The following is a 19,153-nucleotide window of genomic DNA, read 5'->3' on the forward strand; positions in this document are numbered from 1 at the left end:
CTACTTCCATAGTGCAATTTCGAGCGCACTAAGGTGCGATAGAGGCGGAGAAGGACCACTCGGTCCGCTCCCCAGGAGGTGCCATTCAGGACACTGAGGGTGTCGAGGGATCGCAGACAGCGAGCCGAAAGATAGGAAACGTGGGAGGACCAGCACAGTTTTCTGTCTAACATAAGACCCAAGAATTTTGCGACGTCCGCGAACGGAAGGTTGACAGGGCCTAGATGTAAGGAAGATGGAAGAAACTCTGTACGACGCCAAAAATTAACACAAACGGTCTTACTGGGAGAAAAACGGAAGCCGGTTTCGATGCTCCAAGAGTGGAGGCGATCGAGACATCCTTGAAGACGTCGTTCAAGAAGGCTGGTCCGTTGAGAGCTGTAGTAGGTCGCAAAATCGTCCACAAAGAGGGAGCCCGAGACATCAGGAAGGAGACAATCCATAACTGGATTTATGGCAATGGCAAACAGTACAACACTTAGCACGGAGCCCTGGGGTACCCCGTTTTCTTGGGAGAAAGTACGGGAGAGAGTAGTGTTCACCCGCACTTTAAATGTGCGCTCTGCCATAAATTCACGAAGAAAAAGGGGCAGCTGTCCTCGAAAGCCCCAGGAGAACAGTGTGCGGAGGATGCCTGTCCTCCTACAGATATCGTACGCTCTCTCCACATCAAAAAATATTGCTACTGTTTGGCGTTTCCGGAGAAAATTGTTCATGATGTAAGTGGAGAGATCAACAAGATGGTCAACTGCAGAACGATGCTTTCGGAAACCGCATTGGGCAGGTGTTAAAAGGTTTCGGGACTCCAGCCACCAGGCCAAACAGCAATTCACCATACGCTCCAAAACCTTACATACACTACTCGTGAGAGAAAGGGGCGATTGCTAGAGGGGAGATGTTTGTCCTTTCCAGGTTTCGGAACAGGAACGACGACAGCTTCCCGCCATCGTCTGGGGAAAGTACTGTCTGTCCAAATTCGATTATAAAGGCGAAGGGCGTAACGCAGACTATTGTATGATAAATGCAGCAACATTTCGATGTGGATACCATCCGGTCCTGGGGCGGAAGAGCGAGAAGATGAGAATGTGTGTTGGTGTTCCTACATAGAGGAAACACTTTAGCGATTTTGAGAGGAGAAAGCTAGAGGTCGCACTTCCGCTGCACGTTTCTTCGGGAGAAAAGCTGGCGGGTAATTTGAAGACTTCGAAAACTCAGCAAAGTGTTGACCCAAGGAGTTAGAAATTTCGACAGGGTCCACTAATTTATCATGCGCGACAGTGAGCCCAGAGACTGGGGAGAAACTAGGTGCGCCAGATAACCTGACTCCAAACTTCCGAGGAGGGAGTGAAGGTGTTAAATAAGCTAGTAAAGAAGTCCCAGCTTGCCTTCTTGCTACCGCGGATGACGCAACGGCATCGCGCACGGAACTGCTTATAGCGGATACAGTTGGCCAAAGTAGGATGGTGCCGAAAACGTGAAGAGCAAGTTGCCACTCACGTATTGCGTCTCGGCATGCCTCGTTCCACCAAGGAACTGGGGGACGCCGGGGCAATTCGGAAGTGCGAGGTATAGAACGTTCCGCAGCTGAAAGAATAACGTCTGTAATATGAGTGACCTCATCGTCGACGCTACGAAAGTGACGGTCATCGAATGTCGCTAGAGACGAAAAGAGTGCCCAATCGGCTTGAGCAAACTTCCAGCGTCTCGGACGCATATATGGCAGTTGTTCAAATGGTTCAAATGGCTCTGAGCACTATGGGACTCAACTGCTGTGGTCATCAGTCCCCTAGAACTTAGAACTACTTAAACCTAACTAACCTAAGGACATCACACCCAACCATGCCCGAGGCAGGATTCGAACCTGTGACCATAGCAGTCGCACGGTTCCGGACTGCGCGCCTAGAACCGCGAGACCACCGCGGCCGGCTATGGCAGTTGTTGCTGCAATCTAAGGACACATGGGAAGTGGTCACTGGAGTGTGTATGACCAAGAGCGAACCATTCGAAGCGCCGAGCTAGCGGAACAGTACCGACCGAAAGGTCCAAATGAGAGAAATTTGTCATGGGTCCCCAGTGTTGAGGCAAACAAGATCCGCTTGGTGGAAGATGTCTATCAATAGTGAACCACACGGACAAGGACGCGGAGATCCCCAAAGCGAGTGGTGGGCACTGAAGTCCCCAACCAGCAAATAGGGAGGCGGAAGCTGACCAAGAAGATGGAGATCAGCTCTTGCCATTGGTGTGGACGATGGCATGTATACAGTACAATGAGGAAAGGTGTATCCAGGAAGGGAAAGGCGGACAGCGACAACTTGGAAGGAAATGTTTAAGGAGATTGGCTCATAATGGACAGTGTCATGGAGAAGAATCCTGAGTCCTCCATGTGCTGGAGTGCCTTCAACAGAGGGGAGATCAAATCGGACTGACTGAAAATGGGGGAAAACATAGCAATCGTGAGGACGCAGCTTTGTTTCCTGAAAACAGAAGATGACCGGCGAGTAGGATCGTAAGAGGAACGACAATTCATCCCGATTGGCTCGAATGCCACGGATATTCCAATGGACATTGGGTGGACAGAAAAGGGAAGAGTGTGACCAAGGTTGCCATCAACTCAACGACTGCTCAGACCTTGCGACCGACAGCGTGGAACAGCTATCAGCTGAAGGCAGAAGATCGCCATCCATAGGCTGACCGGGAGCAGCTTCTGCCACCAGCAATCGGCCGGTTGATCGGCCGCCAGCAGTGCGCCTCGGTGACACACAAGACTACCGAGGGCGGTTACCGCCAGGTGGTGCTGTAGAGGAGACACGCCGTGGCCGAGGAGAGGAACTGGGTTTATTATTAGCCTTCTTGGAAACTGGATGTTGAGATGAAGGAGGAACCTATGGTTGTAAAGGTGGGGTACGTAAAGAATCTTCACGAGTAGGCTCTTTTTTGGAACTCCGGGTGTCTGATTTTGGGGCGCGAGATTCAGCAGAACCCGATGAAGGCTGAGCCATAGAGTGAGCAGGCGAGAGTGGGGACGTTGAACGGGCGATCTTCGCGCTGGCCGATCTGGCTACCGTGGCACTAAAGGTGAGATCACAAGTCCTTCGTTGGCCGAGGAGAGGCAAGGACGGTGCTGTATTTACCTGTGTGAGGGACAGTGGGCTTTCGACTGGCGAATAACTTTCGAGCAAAACTTTCCTTCACTCTGATTTCCTGAATCTTTGTCTTTAAAAATGGGGCAATCTCGAGAGGAAGCAGCGTGGTCACCCATACAGTTGATGCAATGAGGGGATGGAGGTGGACAAGCTCCCTCATGGGCACCCTTGCCACACGTAACACATTTGGCCGCATTGGAAAAGGACTGGCTGGTATGATTGAACCACTGACACCGGCAGCAACATGTAGGGTTTTGGATGTAAGGGCGATCGGAAATTATCTCATAGCCCGCTTTTATGTTCGATGGACGTTGAACTTTGTCAAATGTCAAGAGACAGTTCGGGTTGGAACGATGTTTTTGTCAACCCTTTTCATGACGCGATGAACAGCCGTTACGCCCTGGTCAGGCAGGTAGTTTTGAATTTCCTCATCGGACAATCCGTCGAGGGAGCGTGTATAAACGACCCCATGTGATGAATTTAGGGTGCAGTGTGCTTCCACCCGGACAGGGAAGGTGTGTAGCAGTGAAGCACACAGCAATTTTTGTGCTTGGAGGGCACTGACTGTTTCTAACAATAAGGTGCCATTTCGTAATCGGGAACAAGACTTTACAGGACCTGCAATTGCGTCGACACCTTTCTGAATAAGGAAAAGGTTGACTGTGTAGAAGTCTTGACCTTCGTCAGACCGAGAAACAACAAGGAACTGTGGCAACGATGGAAGAAGTCTGTGGCTGAGGCTCATTGAACTTAGGCTTGTGAGCAGACATATTAGATGATGAGGAAACCATTGCAGAAGTATCCCCCATGATTACCAGTGTCTCCGATGGCGCGCTCCTTCCTTGTAGGGGCCATCTCTGAGGGCACTCCCGCCTTAGGTGATTGTTCACACCTTAGGTCACACCTCCCGAGGAACGGACGGTTGGACCAATCCGCACTTTCAGAAGGTATCAGCTTGGGTAATCACCCCTCCCTGGGCCTGGCCATTACCAGGGGGTACGTACGTGTCCTACCTGTCTACCCAGGGCGGGGGATTACGCGTTACCCTGTCACCGCCTACGCATGGGAATGCGTGGGTCAGCCTTCAGACACGCACTGGAAGGAAAAAAGAGAAAGAGAGGAGGAAAGGAAAGGAAAGGAAAGAAAAGAGGTCTCAAACGCCGCAGTGGAGAAAAGGTCAAAGGATGGGGCAGAGGATGGGGCAGAGGATGGGGCAAAGGATGGGGCAGAGGATGGGGCAAAGGATGGGGCAAAGGATGGGGCAAAGGATGGGGCAAAGGATGGGGCAAAGGATGGGGCAAAGGAGGGGGCAAAGGAGGGGGCAAAGGAGGGGGCAAAGGAGGGGGCAAAGGAGGGGGCAAAGGAGGGGGCAAAGGAGGGGGCAAAGGAGGGGGCAAAGGAGGGGGCAAAGGAGGGGGCAAAGGAGGGGGCAAAGGAGGGGGCAAAGGAGGGGGCAAAGGAGGGGGCAAAGGAGGGGGCAAAGGAGGGGGCAAAGGAGGGGGCAAAGGAGGGGGCAAAGGAGGGGGCAAAGGAGGGGGCAAAGGAGGGGGCAAAGGAGGGGGCAAAGGAGGGGGCAAAGGAGGGGGCAAAGGAGGGGGCAAAGGAGGGGGCAAAGGAGGGGGCAAAGGAGGGGCAAAGGAAGGACAAAGACTTGCCAGCAGGCAACGCACAGAAGGCAACGCACAGAAGGCAACGCACAGAAGGCAACGCACAGAAGGCAACGCACAGAAGGCAACGCACAGAAGGCAACGCACAGAAGGCAACGCACAGAAGGCAACGCACAGAAGGCAACGCACAGAAGGCAACGCACAGAAGGCAACGCACAGAAGGCAACGCACAGAAGGCAACGCACAGAAGGCAACGCACAGAAGGCAACGCACAGAAGGCAACGCACAGAAGGCAACGCACAGAAGGCAACGCACAGAAGGCAAAGCACAGAAGGCAAAGCACAGAAGGCAAAGCACAGAAGGCAAAGCACAGAAGGCAAAGCACAGAAGGCAAAGCACAGAAGGCAAAGCACAGAAGGCAAAGCACAGAAGGCAAAGCACAGAAGGCAAAGCACAGAAGGCAAAGCACAGAAGGCAAAGCACAGAAGGCAAAGCACAGAAGGCAAAGCACAGAAGGCAAAGCACAGAAGGCAAAGCACAGAAGGCAAAGCACAGAAGGCAAAGCACAGAAGGCAAAGCACAGAAGGCAAAGCACAGAAGGCAAAGCACAGAAGGCAAAGCACAGAAGGCAAAGCACAGAAGGCAAAGCACAGAAGGCAAAGCACAGAAGAGAAAGCACAGAAGAGAAAGCACAGAAGAGAAAGCACAGAAGAGAAAGCACAGAAGAGAAAGCACAGAAGAGAAAGCACAGAAGAGAAAGCACAGAAGAGAAAGCACAGAAGAGAAAGCACAGAAGAGAAAGCACAGAAGAGAAAGCACAGAAGAGAAAGCACAGAAGAGAAAGCACAGAAGAGAAAGCACAGAAGAGAAAGCACGGAAGAGAAAGCACGGAAGAGAAAGCACGGAAGAGAAAGCACGGAAGAGAAAGCACGGAAGAGAAAGCACGGAAGAGAAAGCATGGAAGAGAAAGCACGGAAGAGAAAGCACGGAAGAGAAAGCACGGAAGAGAAAGCACGGAAGAGAAAGCATAGAAGAGAAAGCATAGAAGAGAAAGCATAGAAGAGAGACCAATGTACAGTTTCGAGCGTCAGTCTCCGGATGTAGGCACTAAACATACTCCCAGAGGGGGAGAAAGGGAAGGGAAGAGGCGGAGGTGAGGGGGGGGGAAGATGGGGGATGGGGAAGGATGCGGAAAAGGAAGGTTTGCAGCCCGGAAAGGAAGTTGGGCCACACTAGCTCGGGGTCCTGTGCTCACTACGCAAGTATCCGCAAAAGATTTGTGGACCTCCTGGGGGGATTTCAGCACATTGACGGATATGTCTAACCATGAGGGGTGATAGATTTGTTCTGTAAATACCTACACAATATTTCAGTGCAAGGGTACAAGTGAATCTGCTATAGTGTAAAATCATGGATATGCAGAACGTTCTCTCATCAGCTCCCCTAAGCAGATCCTAATATGTTCTTTGTCTACACCAATCAATACTGGTGATGTCTTTTGAACCCTTTTGTCTATGAAAGCGCTGTTGATTGCCTCACAGTGTCAGCCACCTGTGCGTTTCAGCACATGTTCGAGAGAGTCTTTGTGGGATGCAATACCTTCTGGAAGTACAATGGAAAATACCTGGAGCCTATTCTCCAATATGGTTGGTTGGGAGCTCTAAATAGCAAATAATTTCCTACAGTAGAGCAGAGTCGAGACACTTTGGTGGTGTGAGAGTGGGCATACCATAATTTCATTGGTCGTTATAGACACCCAAACGATAACTGCATTGCTTTTATGAAATGTGTATGTGTTGTAGTGGAAAGTAAATGTGGTCTGTGTTGCAAAATGTGCAAAGAAAATGCTGTGGGTGGGTAGTGTACAGACAATGTCCCACCATAAGAGAGGTATGGATTTGATGTGGAAAATTCGATCCCAGAGAATCTATAGCCATAAGGGATGTGAGAGATTTATGTGGAAAATTATGTCCATCATTAAGGAGGATAGAGGATTGCTTGGGGAACTGAAATTACCAGAGCCACAGTCGTCACGAGGAGGTACTTCAGATTCTTCGCTTATTGCTGTCACCATACTTGTAATTACAATGATAAATATGTGACTGGTTTCCTGGAATGACTCTGCTCGGTGTCCTGGCATGTGGCATAAGGTGCCGGTGGGTAGAATGAATGGACATTTGTGGCTTAAGACGCGAGCCACTGCTGAGCCTCCCAAAGTGGTCAGAAGCGTTATGAGGCTGCAGTTGACCTGAGCATGCCGCTCTCTGGTTCAGATGGTTCAAATGGCTCTGAGCACTATGGGACTTAACATCTGTCGTCATCAGTCCCCTAGAACTTTGAACTACTTCAACCTAACTAACCTCAGGACATCACACACATCCATGCCCGAGGCAGGATTCGAACCTGCGACCCTAGCAGCCGCGCGGCTCCGTACAGAGCGCCTAGAACCGGTAGACCACCGCGGCCGGCCGCTCTTTGTGCCGGCGATAGCGAACTAACACTCAGCATGTGTTGCGATAGCGTTTATTGCGAGGTGTCTCCCATTTCAGCATAAAAGTATCACAAACATCGTCATTTAGGCGTGTAACATTTTGCTGCTGATATCTGTTTCGAGATCGGTAAATTAATTCACGATTCATGAACCTTTACTCATCGATAGAGCTCAGAAAGTAAATATTCTTCTAGTATCGGAGTCTGAAGTGGTCGCAAATTGTTGCAGGTACCATGACAATAAGCAGACTATGCTGGAAACAGAACCATGAACGCACACATTTGTGTCGGAGGAACCAGCACTGTCTTTGTACTGCAGTTTGCAGATTGACACCTGCCTGCGGAGGGCTCCCACCCTGCACATGCGGGTGCAGTTGCCCTGTGACCGTTGCCTGTGGTGGATGAGCGACCAATCTCAAAGGTCAAGTGATTTTGGCGGTGGGTTATATCTAGTACTACCACTACATGTGGTGCATGTGCTTCGGTTTTTGGGATCTGTGTCTTTGTGATAAATGTTGGAGTGTCTGGAGGTCGACATCTACGTGCAGCATGCAGAATCATGATTTTGTATGGTGAGGGAAATGAACTGGGCTTACTATAGCGATGTAGCAATATGGTATATGGTGGTACAATCGTTTGTGGTGATGTAGCCTAGTTGGAGATCGATTTCACACAAGCACAAGCTTCCTTCGACAGTAGCAGAGCAGCGTGATTAAGTGTCTTTGGCAGTAGTTTCCGTATTTCATGATCTTTAGGTCACTTTTTCATCATTTAACTATCAGTGCAATATGATGGCCTTACGTTTTTCGATGTGTACAAAACGTTTTCCGCTGAAATTCTCGTAATTTGTCCATCTTTAGAAAGTGGCAGACAGTATGCACCCATAGCAGCAGCAATTTGGTTGGTTAAATTCTATAAGCAATCAGGATGCTCCAGTCACAGGAAGTTCCATGATGTCAAAAAGTCAGAAGACATTCTTCGTGGGGAGAGGGGGGGGTGGGCATGACAGTCCTTACAGAATGGTGTAAACAAGACAGGGGCAGAAGAAGGCAACAACACAAAGTTCCATGGACGTCAGAGAGTCCCGTGAAGTCTTCTTGTTCGAGTCCAGGAAGACCAGGCTGCTCTGGTTTGGACAAGTGGGATGCTATCTCACACCTGCCATTGTGGCTTCAGAGCATCTCCAGACCAGCCGTCGTAGGATATCGAAAAGTCACCTAATATTCCAGCCATTTTTCTCGTCTGTAGATCAGTGCTTCGAATTCTAGGAGAATCTTTTAGACATCTGATCTGCTGTGTCTGCTTTTTTCTTTTTTCTTCTTTTCTTCGAGACCTGTTGTGGAGTTTTGAAATATGTCACGAACTTTAAGATACAGAATTGTTCAGATTTTCCCATATGTGCTTAGACATCAGAGTGGATTTCCAACTGTAGAACTGTGCTTCGAAAAGTGAGGAAAATACAAAGTAAGAGCCCTAACGGCTCTAACTCCAGCAGCAAACTAAGTCTGCTCAGAATTTCAGAAGAATTATGAAAACTACAGTAGCTGTAAGACTGAAATTTTTCTCTCTGTTACAGTGCCTCCAAACAAGCAGCTGAAACTCGAAAAGTGGTGGTGGAAGTCTGCAGAAAGTGGAGGAGGGGGCAATGCAGTACACAGAAAGTAAATAAAGTACAACAACCTAACCTACCTCTCCAGCAGTTGAGCACAGATGGACAATTTCCTTCCATTTACAAGGTGGGGTGGCTGTCGAGGGAGGTGAGCGATGCCATAAGAGTGGGAGGAGGGGTAGGTTAGTGGAGGCTGCCCAATTGAGTCGAGGGAGGTGAGCGATGCCATAAGAGTGGGAGGAGGGGTAGGTTAGTGGAGGCTGCCCAATTGAGGTGTTTCTCGCCAAAATGTGAAATTTCCTCCCATTTCCAGGTTGTGGTGTGGCAATGTGGCGCGCGGAAAAACAGCCGCCATTTTGAATAAATTATCTGTTCCATGACAGATTTTGTCTTACTACTCCTGCTTTTTCTGTTTTGATTTCTGGACGACATAAAAATATTAACTGACAACAGAGTCCACAGCAATACCACTAAGCCTCTACAATCTTTTAAAACCGTGAATGTATTGCAGTTTATCTCTAAATAAAGTTTCGTACCCACCCATATCATCTACATTACATACTGTGCCATAACCAAGTTTTTAGTTTTTGTTGTTTTCTGCTTCCAGCAAGAAAATTATATCTACAGTTACTTTGTTGTACAAAACTAGTCTTTGAAAGTTTGTAATGGTTTTTATGCGTGTATACAGTTAATGATTAAAGTAGTTTTTAGTCTGTCACGACCTGAGATTTTTTGTGTAACGTCTTTTTTCCATCTCCCTAACCGTCTAGGGCCCAACTTAGTCACTCCCTTTAACATTTACGACGTTATTCCTATTGGTACCAAGTGTAATAATACTCTTTCTCGACACATGTTGTGCTCTCCAACCAAGTTTTCTTATTATCTTCACGAAGAAAGTTTTCACTCCCTTTTTAAGGATTCTTCTAGTTTGCTTTATTTCCTCCTGTTTTATTTCCTCCTCCAATGTATCCCTTGACGTTTTTGATAAGCCATTGTTGTTGAGTCCGGAAAGTTTTCGTCTGTTTCTAATTGGAGAATTATAGTACTGCGCTGCATTGTGGCAGCTACATTGTGCTAGAGTGAATGGTGTGTCTCCTCTAATTCCACTGACTAGTAGATACAACGCACTCCTAAGCTTGTGAGACGTTGAGTGTTAGTATCCTGCAGTGAGTTCATCAATACCACGGCAAGCCAGCCCACATATGCCGACACCTGGTGGGATGTTTGTGAAATCTGGCACTGGGAGGTGCCAGGCTATTGACTTGTGGAGGGGCCCACCTGTCAGCTCTGAGGTGTCGCCTTGGCCTCTGAGTGTGTCCTGAAACACGTGACCATGGGGCTGATGCTGTTATAACGGTATGGTTTACTACATCTGATAATTGCAACAGGTCAGTATTCACAGCATGGCAGCATCAGATATGGAAAATTATGGATATCCAGCTGCCTTCTTTGAACTGTGCTGCAGCATAATACAGATTTCCTGATGCTGGTAAAGAATGACATACTGCTCTTCTATTACTTCCCTTTATCAGTAATGATCAGGCAGAGTAAGATCCAAGTACTCGCCTACCTGTCTGCAAATAACACCCTTTACTGTGTCTGCTTCAACACTCAGCCGCACATAGTTGAGCTCTCAGCAAGAATGTCTCCTCCTGAGTGCAAAGTCAACACATACTTTGTACAGAAGCTTGACGCCAAAGCCAAAACCTAAATAACGTGTTGCGCGCGCGCACACGCGCGCACACACACACACACACACACACACACACACACACACACACACACACACGGAGAGAGAGAGAGAGAGAGAGAGAGAGAGAGAGAGAGAGAGAGAGAGCGCCTTGGGATATGATGGTTTTCTGTTGTGCTTACCTGGTTTCGGTCGGTGGCTCCCTGAGCAGCCGTCTCACTTCAGCAACGTCTTGCGGCTGCTCGAGCTCTGCATCGGCCCAGCCCTGCGTGGAGAACACCTGGGGGTGTGCTTTTATGAAGGCGATGGTAGCCAGGGCGAGGCTGGTGCAGGAGTGCCTCGCGGCCACCACAGCGGCGGCCGCCGCATTCTCCACATCCAGCTGCGCGATCAGCTGCTGCTCGCACGCCGCTTTCAGCCCCAAAACGCCGTATTTGTCTGCGGCTGCCAGCAGCTGGGAGGCCAAGCTGGGCAGCTGGGGGGCCAAGCCGGGCAGCTGGGGGGCCAAGCCGGGCAGCTGGGGCGCCCGGAGGGTATAGAGGTAGGCCACCAGCAGGCTCAGCTCGGGGCCCCCCGTGTCCGTGATGGTCACCTCGCTGCTCCTGGCCTCCAAGGTGTCGTGCCGAAACATGGCGGCAAACACAGGGCTCCTGGCCGCCAGGACCGCCCTGTGCACCACCAGCCTCGTCTGGCCCGACACCAGCTCCACGAGGCCTCCGCCGCCTCCAGCTTCCAGCATGGCGGCCAGGTCCACAGTCGCGGTCTCCTCCACATTGGTAACAGTATCCATTGCCGACGACTCTGAAACACAGCACGACTGAGCTGGCTTTTGCCGCTTCACAGCACCTCCATCACTCTTATGTTGTACAGCCAGAAGCCTGAAACTTCCTGGCAGATTAAAACTGTGTGCCCGACCGAGACTCGAACTCAGGACCTTTGCCTTTCGCGGGCAAGTGCTCTACCATCTGAGCTACCGAAGCACGACCCACGCCCGGTACTCACAGTTTTACTTTTGCCAGTATCTCGTCTCCTACCTCCCAAACTTTACAGAAGCTCTCCTGCGAACCTTGCAGAACTAACACTCCTGAAAGAAAGGACGCTCCGGAGACATGGCTTAGCCACAGCCTGGGGGATGTTTCCAGAATGAGATTTTCACTCTGTAGCGGAGTGTGCGCTGATATGAAACTTCCTGGCAGATTAAAACTGTGTGCCCGACAGAGACTCGGTAGCCCAGATGGTAGAGCACTTGCCCGCAAAAGGCAAAGGTCCCGAGTTCGAGTCTCGGTCGGGCACACGGTTTTAATCTGCCAGGAAGTTTCATATCAGCGCACACTCCGCTGCAGAGTGAAAATCTCATTCTGTAAACATCCCCCAGGCTGTGGCTAAGCCATGTCTCCACAATATCCTTTCTTTCAGGAGTGCTAGTTCTGCGAGGTTCGCAGGAGAGCTTCTGTAAGGTTTGGAAGGTAGGAGGCAAGGTACTGGCGGAAATAAAGCTGTAAGGACGGGGCGTGAGTCGCGCTTGGGTAGCTCAGATGGTAGAGCACTTGCCCGCGAAAGGCAAAGGTCCCGAGTCCGAGTCTCGGTTGGGCACACAGTTTTAATCTGCCAGGAAGTTTCATATCAGCGCACACTCCACTGCAGAGTGTAAATCTCATTCAGGCAGAAGCTTGTCGAGCAACAGTTTGTAAAAGGTAGCCTGCTACGGGTGAATCAGAAGCCGGTGATATCCTTGCCGTGTCGAACAGCAGCAGGTCTCCACTAGGACAATGGTAATAGTTTCAGCACCCTCATTATGCACAACATGTCTACAGAATGGGCGAAGACCTCATTTCTTTAACTTCCAGTGTCACTTGAACATGAAATGTTTCAAAATGGTGATATAGCACATTACTGGCAAGGCCAGAAGATCTATGTTGGTATTTCGCTAGACGACTTACCATCCTACCGTGCGGGGTGGTTAGCACACTGGACTCGCTTTCGGGACGACGACGGTTCATACCCGCGTCTGGCCATCCTGATTTAGGTTTTCCGTGATTTGCCTACATCGCTTCAGGCTAATGCTGGGATGCTTTCCTTGAAATGGCACGGCCAACTTTCTTCACCATTCTTCCCTAGTCCGATGCAACTGATGATGTAAGGAGTTTGGTGGGGTGGGACACTACGAATGTAGTGTGACATACAAGGTGAGAATGTGGGTCTCGCGGGAGGCGTGCGCGATATGTCCCTACAGTCGCACTACCCTCTGTGCCCTCAGTGGCTCAGATGGATAGAGCGTCCGCCATTCAACAAATGGTCAAAACAAACCATTAACTTGCACCACGATCACTGAATGAAAAATGGAGCGCCACAGTGATCCCAAACAGTTCGTATCATCACGATCGAAGGCAAACTTCTTGGGAGCTACGAACCGTGCAGGATGTTCAGCTAGGATCCACTCTTAAACAATGCGTATATCACATTGGTGTAACGGGCCGATGAGAACTGGTGGAATGAGATGGCAGGCAACCGAATGCGGAAGAGTTCGTTGTGCAGCTTATCGTGAAACTGGCGTAGCTGCAGATACTGCGATAAAAAGGCACGGAAAACACAAACATCCAGACGGCGAGCTTGTCCAGTGGTTTCAGGTGGTGTGAACTGCAACGTCACACTTCACTTTTCAGGAGGGATAGTTTGCTCTAAAGATGTATGATTTTTACACGCAGACCGGGAATCAAGAGAAAGCAATTTATTTTGACCAGCTATCGGCCAAAGGCAGCTCTTATACCACATTTGTAGCTCTCTTACGCCCATTTTCCCACTCTTGCTAGCTGTGACTTAAATATTCCCTATTGCCCTTGCAAGATCACGCACACGAGAAAAAATATTAGGGGGCAGGGCACCTCAACCTTCTCCCAACACAATGAATAACTTTCCAGCGAATTTACTTGCCATCCAGCTTAGCAGTCGGCGCAACTGAATGCGAATGTGTTAAGGCATTGCTATTAACTGATCTTGATACAACTCTCTTCGTATCTCTAATTTCCAGAGTTCCTTTCATATGCATGTCCTCTTCAAATTCCGCTTGGTGGGAGTTAAACAAATTTCTTACTGAACGATGGGATAAGTTTGTTTATGTCGTCTACAAATTTTCTGGCCGATTCCACAGTTTGCTGCGCGTTTTCAACTTGACGCTTCGTTTGAAGCTTCGTTATCTTACGTCTTCGAGTTCGCTGTTTGAAGTTATGCAACCGTCCACTGCTTCGCTACGAACCACCATAATCTATGTCGAGCGCCAATCCGCTGTTTTTTTCTTATGCACTATACGGTCATATCACTTATTACACGAAATCTGTTCATAATGTGGTTTTACTATGGTGCGGATGATCTTCCACGTACTTTTTTATGTTTAGATGTTTACAACCCTCTCCTTGGACAACGATTGTCGTTCATTACGTTTGACTGGAGTCGAGATTTGTGGCTCCCTATTCGACAACGATGGCGAACTGCATGCCTCGACATCCTTTTCTTTAAAATTACAGGAAAGTTCGTGCAGGGTGACAATTACTGAACTATAACGTAAATTAGCTACAAACTACGGCGGGCACATGTTCTTCAACATGTAAACGTCACTACCGATATTCAGATTTAGTTTATGACATGCTCGATATACCTGCCATCGTTGGCGACAATGTGGCGCAGACGAATAGCGAAATTCTCGACGATTCGCTGAAGTGTCGGAACATCGATGCTGTCGATCTCCTGAATGGCTGTTTTCAGCTCAGCAATGGATTTGGGGTTATTTCTGTAAACTTTGTCTTTAATATAGCCTCACAAAAAGGACTGGCATTTGTTCAGATCCGGAGAATAAGGCGGCCAATCGAGGCCTATGCCAGTGGCCTCTGGGTACACCAGATCCAGAATGCAGTCCCCAAAGCGCTCCTCCAGGATCTCAATCTCCTGCTTCGATGGGGTCGAGCTCCGCCTTGCATAAACCACATCTCGTCCAAATCAGTTTGGATAATAGGGATGAAATCATATTAAAAAACCTTCATGTACCGTTTGAAAGTCATGGTGCCATCAAGGAATGTCTCAAAGGTTATTCCGTGAATGGACATTGCACACCATATATTCACCCATTGAGGGTGAAGAGACTTCCCGATAGCGAAATGCAGATTCTCAGCCCCCGAACGCGCCAGTTTTGCTTATGAACGAACCCTGACAAATGAAAGTAGGCTTCGTCGCTAAACCAAACCATGCATTTGAACGCTAATTCCCATCATGTCCCACGGCCAACCGTGTAATTTGAACGGCCTAACGCAAACCGTTTAGAAGTTATGACAGTTTCATTTCATATACACTCCTGGAAATTGAAATAAGAACACCGTGAATTCATTGTCCCAGGAAGGGGAAACTTTATTGACACATTCCTGGGGTCAGATACATCACATGATCACACTGACAGAACCACAGGCACATAGACACAGGCAACAGAGCATGCACAATGTCGGCACTAGTACAGTGTATATCCACCTTTCGCAGCAATGCAGGCTGCTATTCTCCCATGGAGACGATCGTAGAGATGCTGGATGTAGTCCTGTGGAACGGCTTGCCATGCCATTTCCACCTGGCGCCTCAGTTGGACCAGCGTTCGTGCTGGACGTGCAGACCGCGTGAGACGACGCTTCATCCAGTCCCAAACATGCTCAATGGGGTACAGATCCGGAGATCTTGCTGGCCAGGGTAGTTGACTTACACCTTCTAGAGCACGTTGGGTGGCACGGGATACATGCGGACGTGCATTGTCCTGTTGGAACAGCAAGTTCCCTTGCCGGTCTAGGAATGGTAGAACGATGGGTTCGATGACGGTTTGGATGTACCGTGCACTATTCAGTGTCCCCTCGACGATCACCAGTGGTGTACGGCCAGTGTAGGAGATCGCTCCCCACACCATGATGCCGGGTGTTGGCCCTGTGTGCCTCGGTCGTATGCAGTCCTGATTGTGGCGCTCACCTGCACGGCGCCAAATACACATACGACCATCATTGGCACCAAGGCAGAAGCGACTCTCATCGCTGAAGACGTCACGTCTCCATTCGTCCCTCCATTCACGCCTGTCGCGACACCACTGGAGGCGGGCTGCACGATGTTGGGGCGTGAGCGGAAGACGGCCTAACGGTGTGCGGGACCGTAGCCCAGCTTCATGGAGACGGTTGCGAATGGTCCTCGCCGATACCCCAGGAGCAACAGTGTCCCTAATTTGCTGGGAAGTGGCGGTGCGGTCCCCTACGGCACTGCGTAGGATCCTACGGTCTTGGCGTGCATCCGTGCGTCGCTGCGGTCCGGTCCCAGGTCGACGGGCACGTGCACCTTCCGCCGACCACTGGCGACAACATCGATGTACTGTGGAGACCTCACGCCCCACGTGTTGAGCAATTCGGCGGTACGTCCACCCGGCCTCCCGCATGTCCACTATACGCCCTCGCTCAAAGTCCGTCAACTGCACATACGGTTCACGTCCACGCTGTCGCGGCATGCTACCAGTGTTAAAGACTGCGATGGAGCTCCGTATGCCAAGGCAAACTGGCTGACACTGACGGCGGCGGTGCACAAATGCTGCGCAGCTAGCGCCATTCGACGGCCAACACCGCGGTTCCTGGTGTGTCCGCTGTGCCGTGCGTGTGATCATTGCTTGTACAGCCCTCTCGCAGTGTCCGGAGCAAGTATGGTGGGTCTGACACACCGGTGTCAATGTGTTCTTTTTTCCATTTCCAGGAGTGTGGTTCAATAATTGTCACCGTGTAATATTTCATTACCGTTCAACAAATGTTTTTGCTGATGTTTTTTACCAAGAAGTAATGAAAATAAGAGGGTCAGTATTGCACATTTCTAAAATTCATTTTTATACTCAGTTTGCTCTCGGCTAATGCTTATCGTAAATAGTGCTGCAGCTCCTTTCGGTTCCTTGCTTTGGTTTCATTGACACCATTGTCGCGTATCTACTTACACACCCTTAAGTTAGGGGGAATGGGGCCATATTCTTTTTACTGATAGTAGTGGTTACTCGCCACCTCCGCCTCCAATTTCTACCTCGTTCTCTTATAGAGAAATGTATGTTTACTTTGTTGTCCTCGCGTAGTCCTAAAAATTAATCTTAAAACTTACATCCATTCACTGAAGATGGTCATAAAAGACAGATATTTACTATCGTGTCTCTTGTTCAGGAAATAGTTTGTTCAAATGGCTCTGAGCACTATGCGACTTAACTTCTGAGGTCATCAGTCGCCTAGAACGTAGAAATAATTAAACCTAACTAACCTAAGGACATCACACACATCCATGCCCGAGGCAGGATTCGAACCTGCGACCGTAGCGGTCACGCGGTTCCAGACTGAAGCGCCTTTAACCGCACGGCCACACCGGCCGGCCAGGAAATAGTTGCTGACTGCAGTTATTTGTGTTGATACGTGCTGGTTTGTGACGCGGGCAAATCATTTTTCACTGTTGGCGTAGAGCACCATTATCAGTTCTGTGAAACTCCCTGGGTTGGTAAGGCTCCAATCTGAAAGAGAACTTGACCTTTTAATTGGACTCTAAAAATATTCACGTCATTTCCTTGCAATCGGAAGTTAAGCGAATTTCTTGCTACAAGGAAATCAGCGAGATTCGCCACACAGTGTAGAAGGAAGTTTCACCAAGGCGTTCATTTCGGAGCTTTCTGATTTGTATCCAAATTGCAGTAATTGTTACTACCATTCATCATGAGGGCGGACGTGTTCACATTTTCACTTTTGTTCGTGGTTAATACACAACTAAATCACAACAGTTGTCACGTTGTTCCTTACTGAATGTTCTCGCCACTCTTGTCCATTCAAAAGTTTCGGAGTACGATTATGTGGACACGCATTACAGCTTGCGAGATGCGATTATCAGTGACTGGTGTAACGGTGCTTGGCTTTACCTAATATGAAAAGCGTGATTTCTTCCAGTCAATTATGTTGCAGGCCAGGCGTGCTGTACAATACAATGCAAATCACTTATTTTTAGTCATCTTATCTTTGTCGTTGTTGTTGTTGTCTTCAGTCCTGAGACTGGTTTGATGCAGCTCTCCATTCTACTCTATCCTGTGCAAGCTTCTTCATCTCCCAGTATCTACTGAATCTGCTTAGTGTATTCATCTCTTGGTCCCCCTCTTATCTTACGATGAAATAATTATTCTACACGAGAATCATGACATAGGAAATAAATGTAATGTCAATCAGAGGAGAGCGAATAGTGGTTGGAATTCACAAAATGTTGTTGTTGTTGTTGTTTTCTGTCCAGATACTGGTTTGATGCAGCTCTCCATGCTACTCTATCCTGTGCAAGCTTCTTCATCTCCGAGAAACTACTGCATCTACATCCTTCTGAGTCTGCTTGGTGTATTCATCTTTTGGTCTCCGTCTACGATTTTTACCCTCCACGCTTCCCTCCAGCACTAAACTAGTGATCCCTTGATGCCTTAGATCTTAGAACGTGTGCTAACAATGGACCCCTTTCTTCTAGTCAGGGTGTACCACAAATTCCTCTTCTCCGCAATACTATTCAGTATCTCCTCATTAGTTATGTGATCTACCCATCTAATCCTCAGGCTTCTTCGGTAGCACCACATTTCGAAAGCTTCTATTCTCTTTTTGTCTAAAGTATTTATCGTCCCTGTTTCACTTTCATACATAGCTACACTCCATACAAATACTTTCAGAAAGAACTTCCTGACACTTAGGTCTATACTCGATATTAACAAATTTATTTTCTTCAGAAACGCTTTCCTTGCCATTGCCAGTCTACATTTTATATCCTCTTTACTTCGACCATTGTGAATTATTTTGCTCCCCAAATAGCAAAACTCAAAATGGTTCAAATGGCTCTGAGCACTATGCGACTTCTGAGGTCATCAGTCGCCTAGAACTTAGAACTAATTAAACCTAACTAACCTAAGGACATCACACACATCCATGCCCGAGGCAGGATTCGAACCTGCGACCGTAGCGGTCGCTCGGTTCCAGACTGTAGCGCCTAGAACCGAACGGCCACTCCGGCCTGCTAGCAAACCTCATCTACTACTTTAAGTAGTCTCATTTCCTAATCTAATTCCCTCAGCATCACCTGATTTCATTGTACTACATTCCATTATCCTCGTTTTACTCTTGATGTTCACCTTACATCCTTTCAAGACACTGTCCAAGACACTGTCACAAAAATGTACACGAAAAGTGTCACGGAATAGCATTAACTTCCCTGCCCACTGGGGTGTAGCCGGTGTTTTCATGTCACTACTGCACAGCCTAAAATGACAGACCCCGTTCTTTGAGAAAAACCACCCCTACGCTTACGTAGCCACAACTCAAACGGTGGGCAAAGACGGTGCCGCTATTGTAGCGATCGAGGTATGTGTTGTCTTAATATGGGCATTCATTTTCTTTTTGTGTTTCTTCCGTTTACAAATTTGTAGAAATAGTAGTGTTAAAAGGTAATTACATCAACAAGGAATAATAACAACGGTGGCGAATAATTTTCTTAACGACCTAGATTACAAAAAATTAAAAATTTAATCCTGGTCGCTTTATAGAGGCTCTTTCACTCATTCCGTCACACT

General features: G+C 48.6%; 1 protein-coding gene across 1 annotated transcript in view; it reads right to left on the reverse strand.

Annotated features, from left to right (window-relative positions):
• The window catches only part of LOC126425126 (ankyrin-1-like), a 58,834-nt gene that overhangs the window by 16,243 nt on the left and 23,438 nt on the right, over positions 1-19,153 (reverse strand). Inside the window, exon 2 of the mRNA XM_050088070.1 lies at positions 10,722-11,340. Coding sequence (XP_049944027.1) covers positions 10,722-11,329 — 608 coding nt within the window. The 5' untranslated portion in view covers positions 11,330-11,340. The remainder of the gene's footprint in view (positions 1-10,721; positions 11,341-19,153) is intronic.

Source organism: Schistocerca serialis, chromosome 10 (assembly GCF_023864345.2).
Source record: "Schistocerca serialis cubense isolate TAMUIC-IGC-003099 chromosome 10, iqSchSeri2.2, whole genome shotgun sequence".
In the NCBI taxonomy this organism is placed as follows: Eukaryota; Metazoa; Arthropoda; class Insecta; order Orthoptera; family Acrididae; genus Schistocerca; species Schistocerca serialis.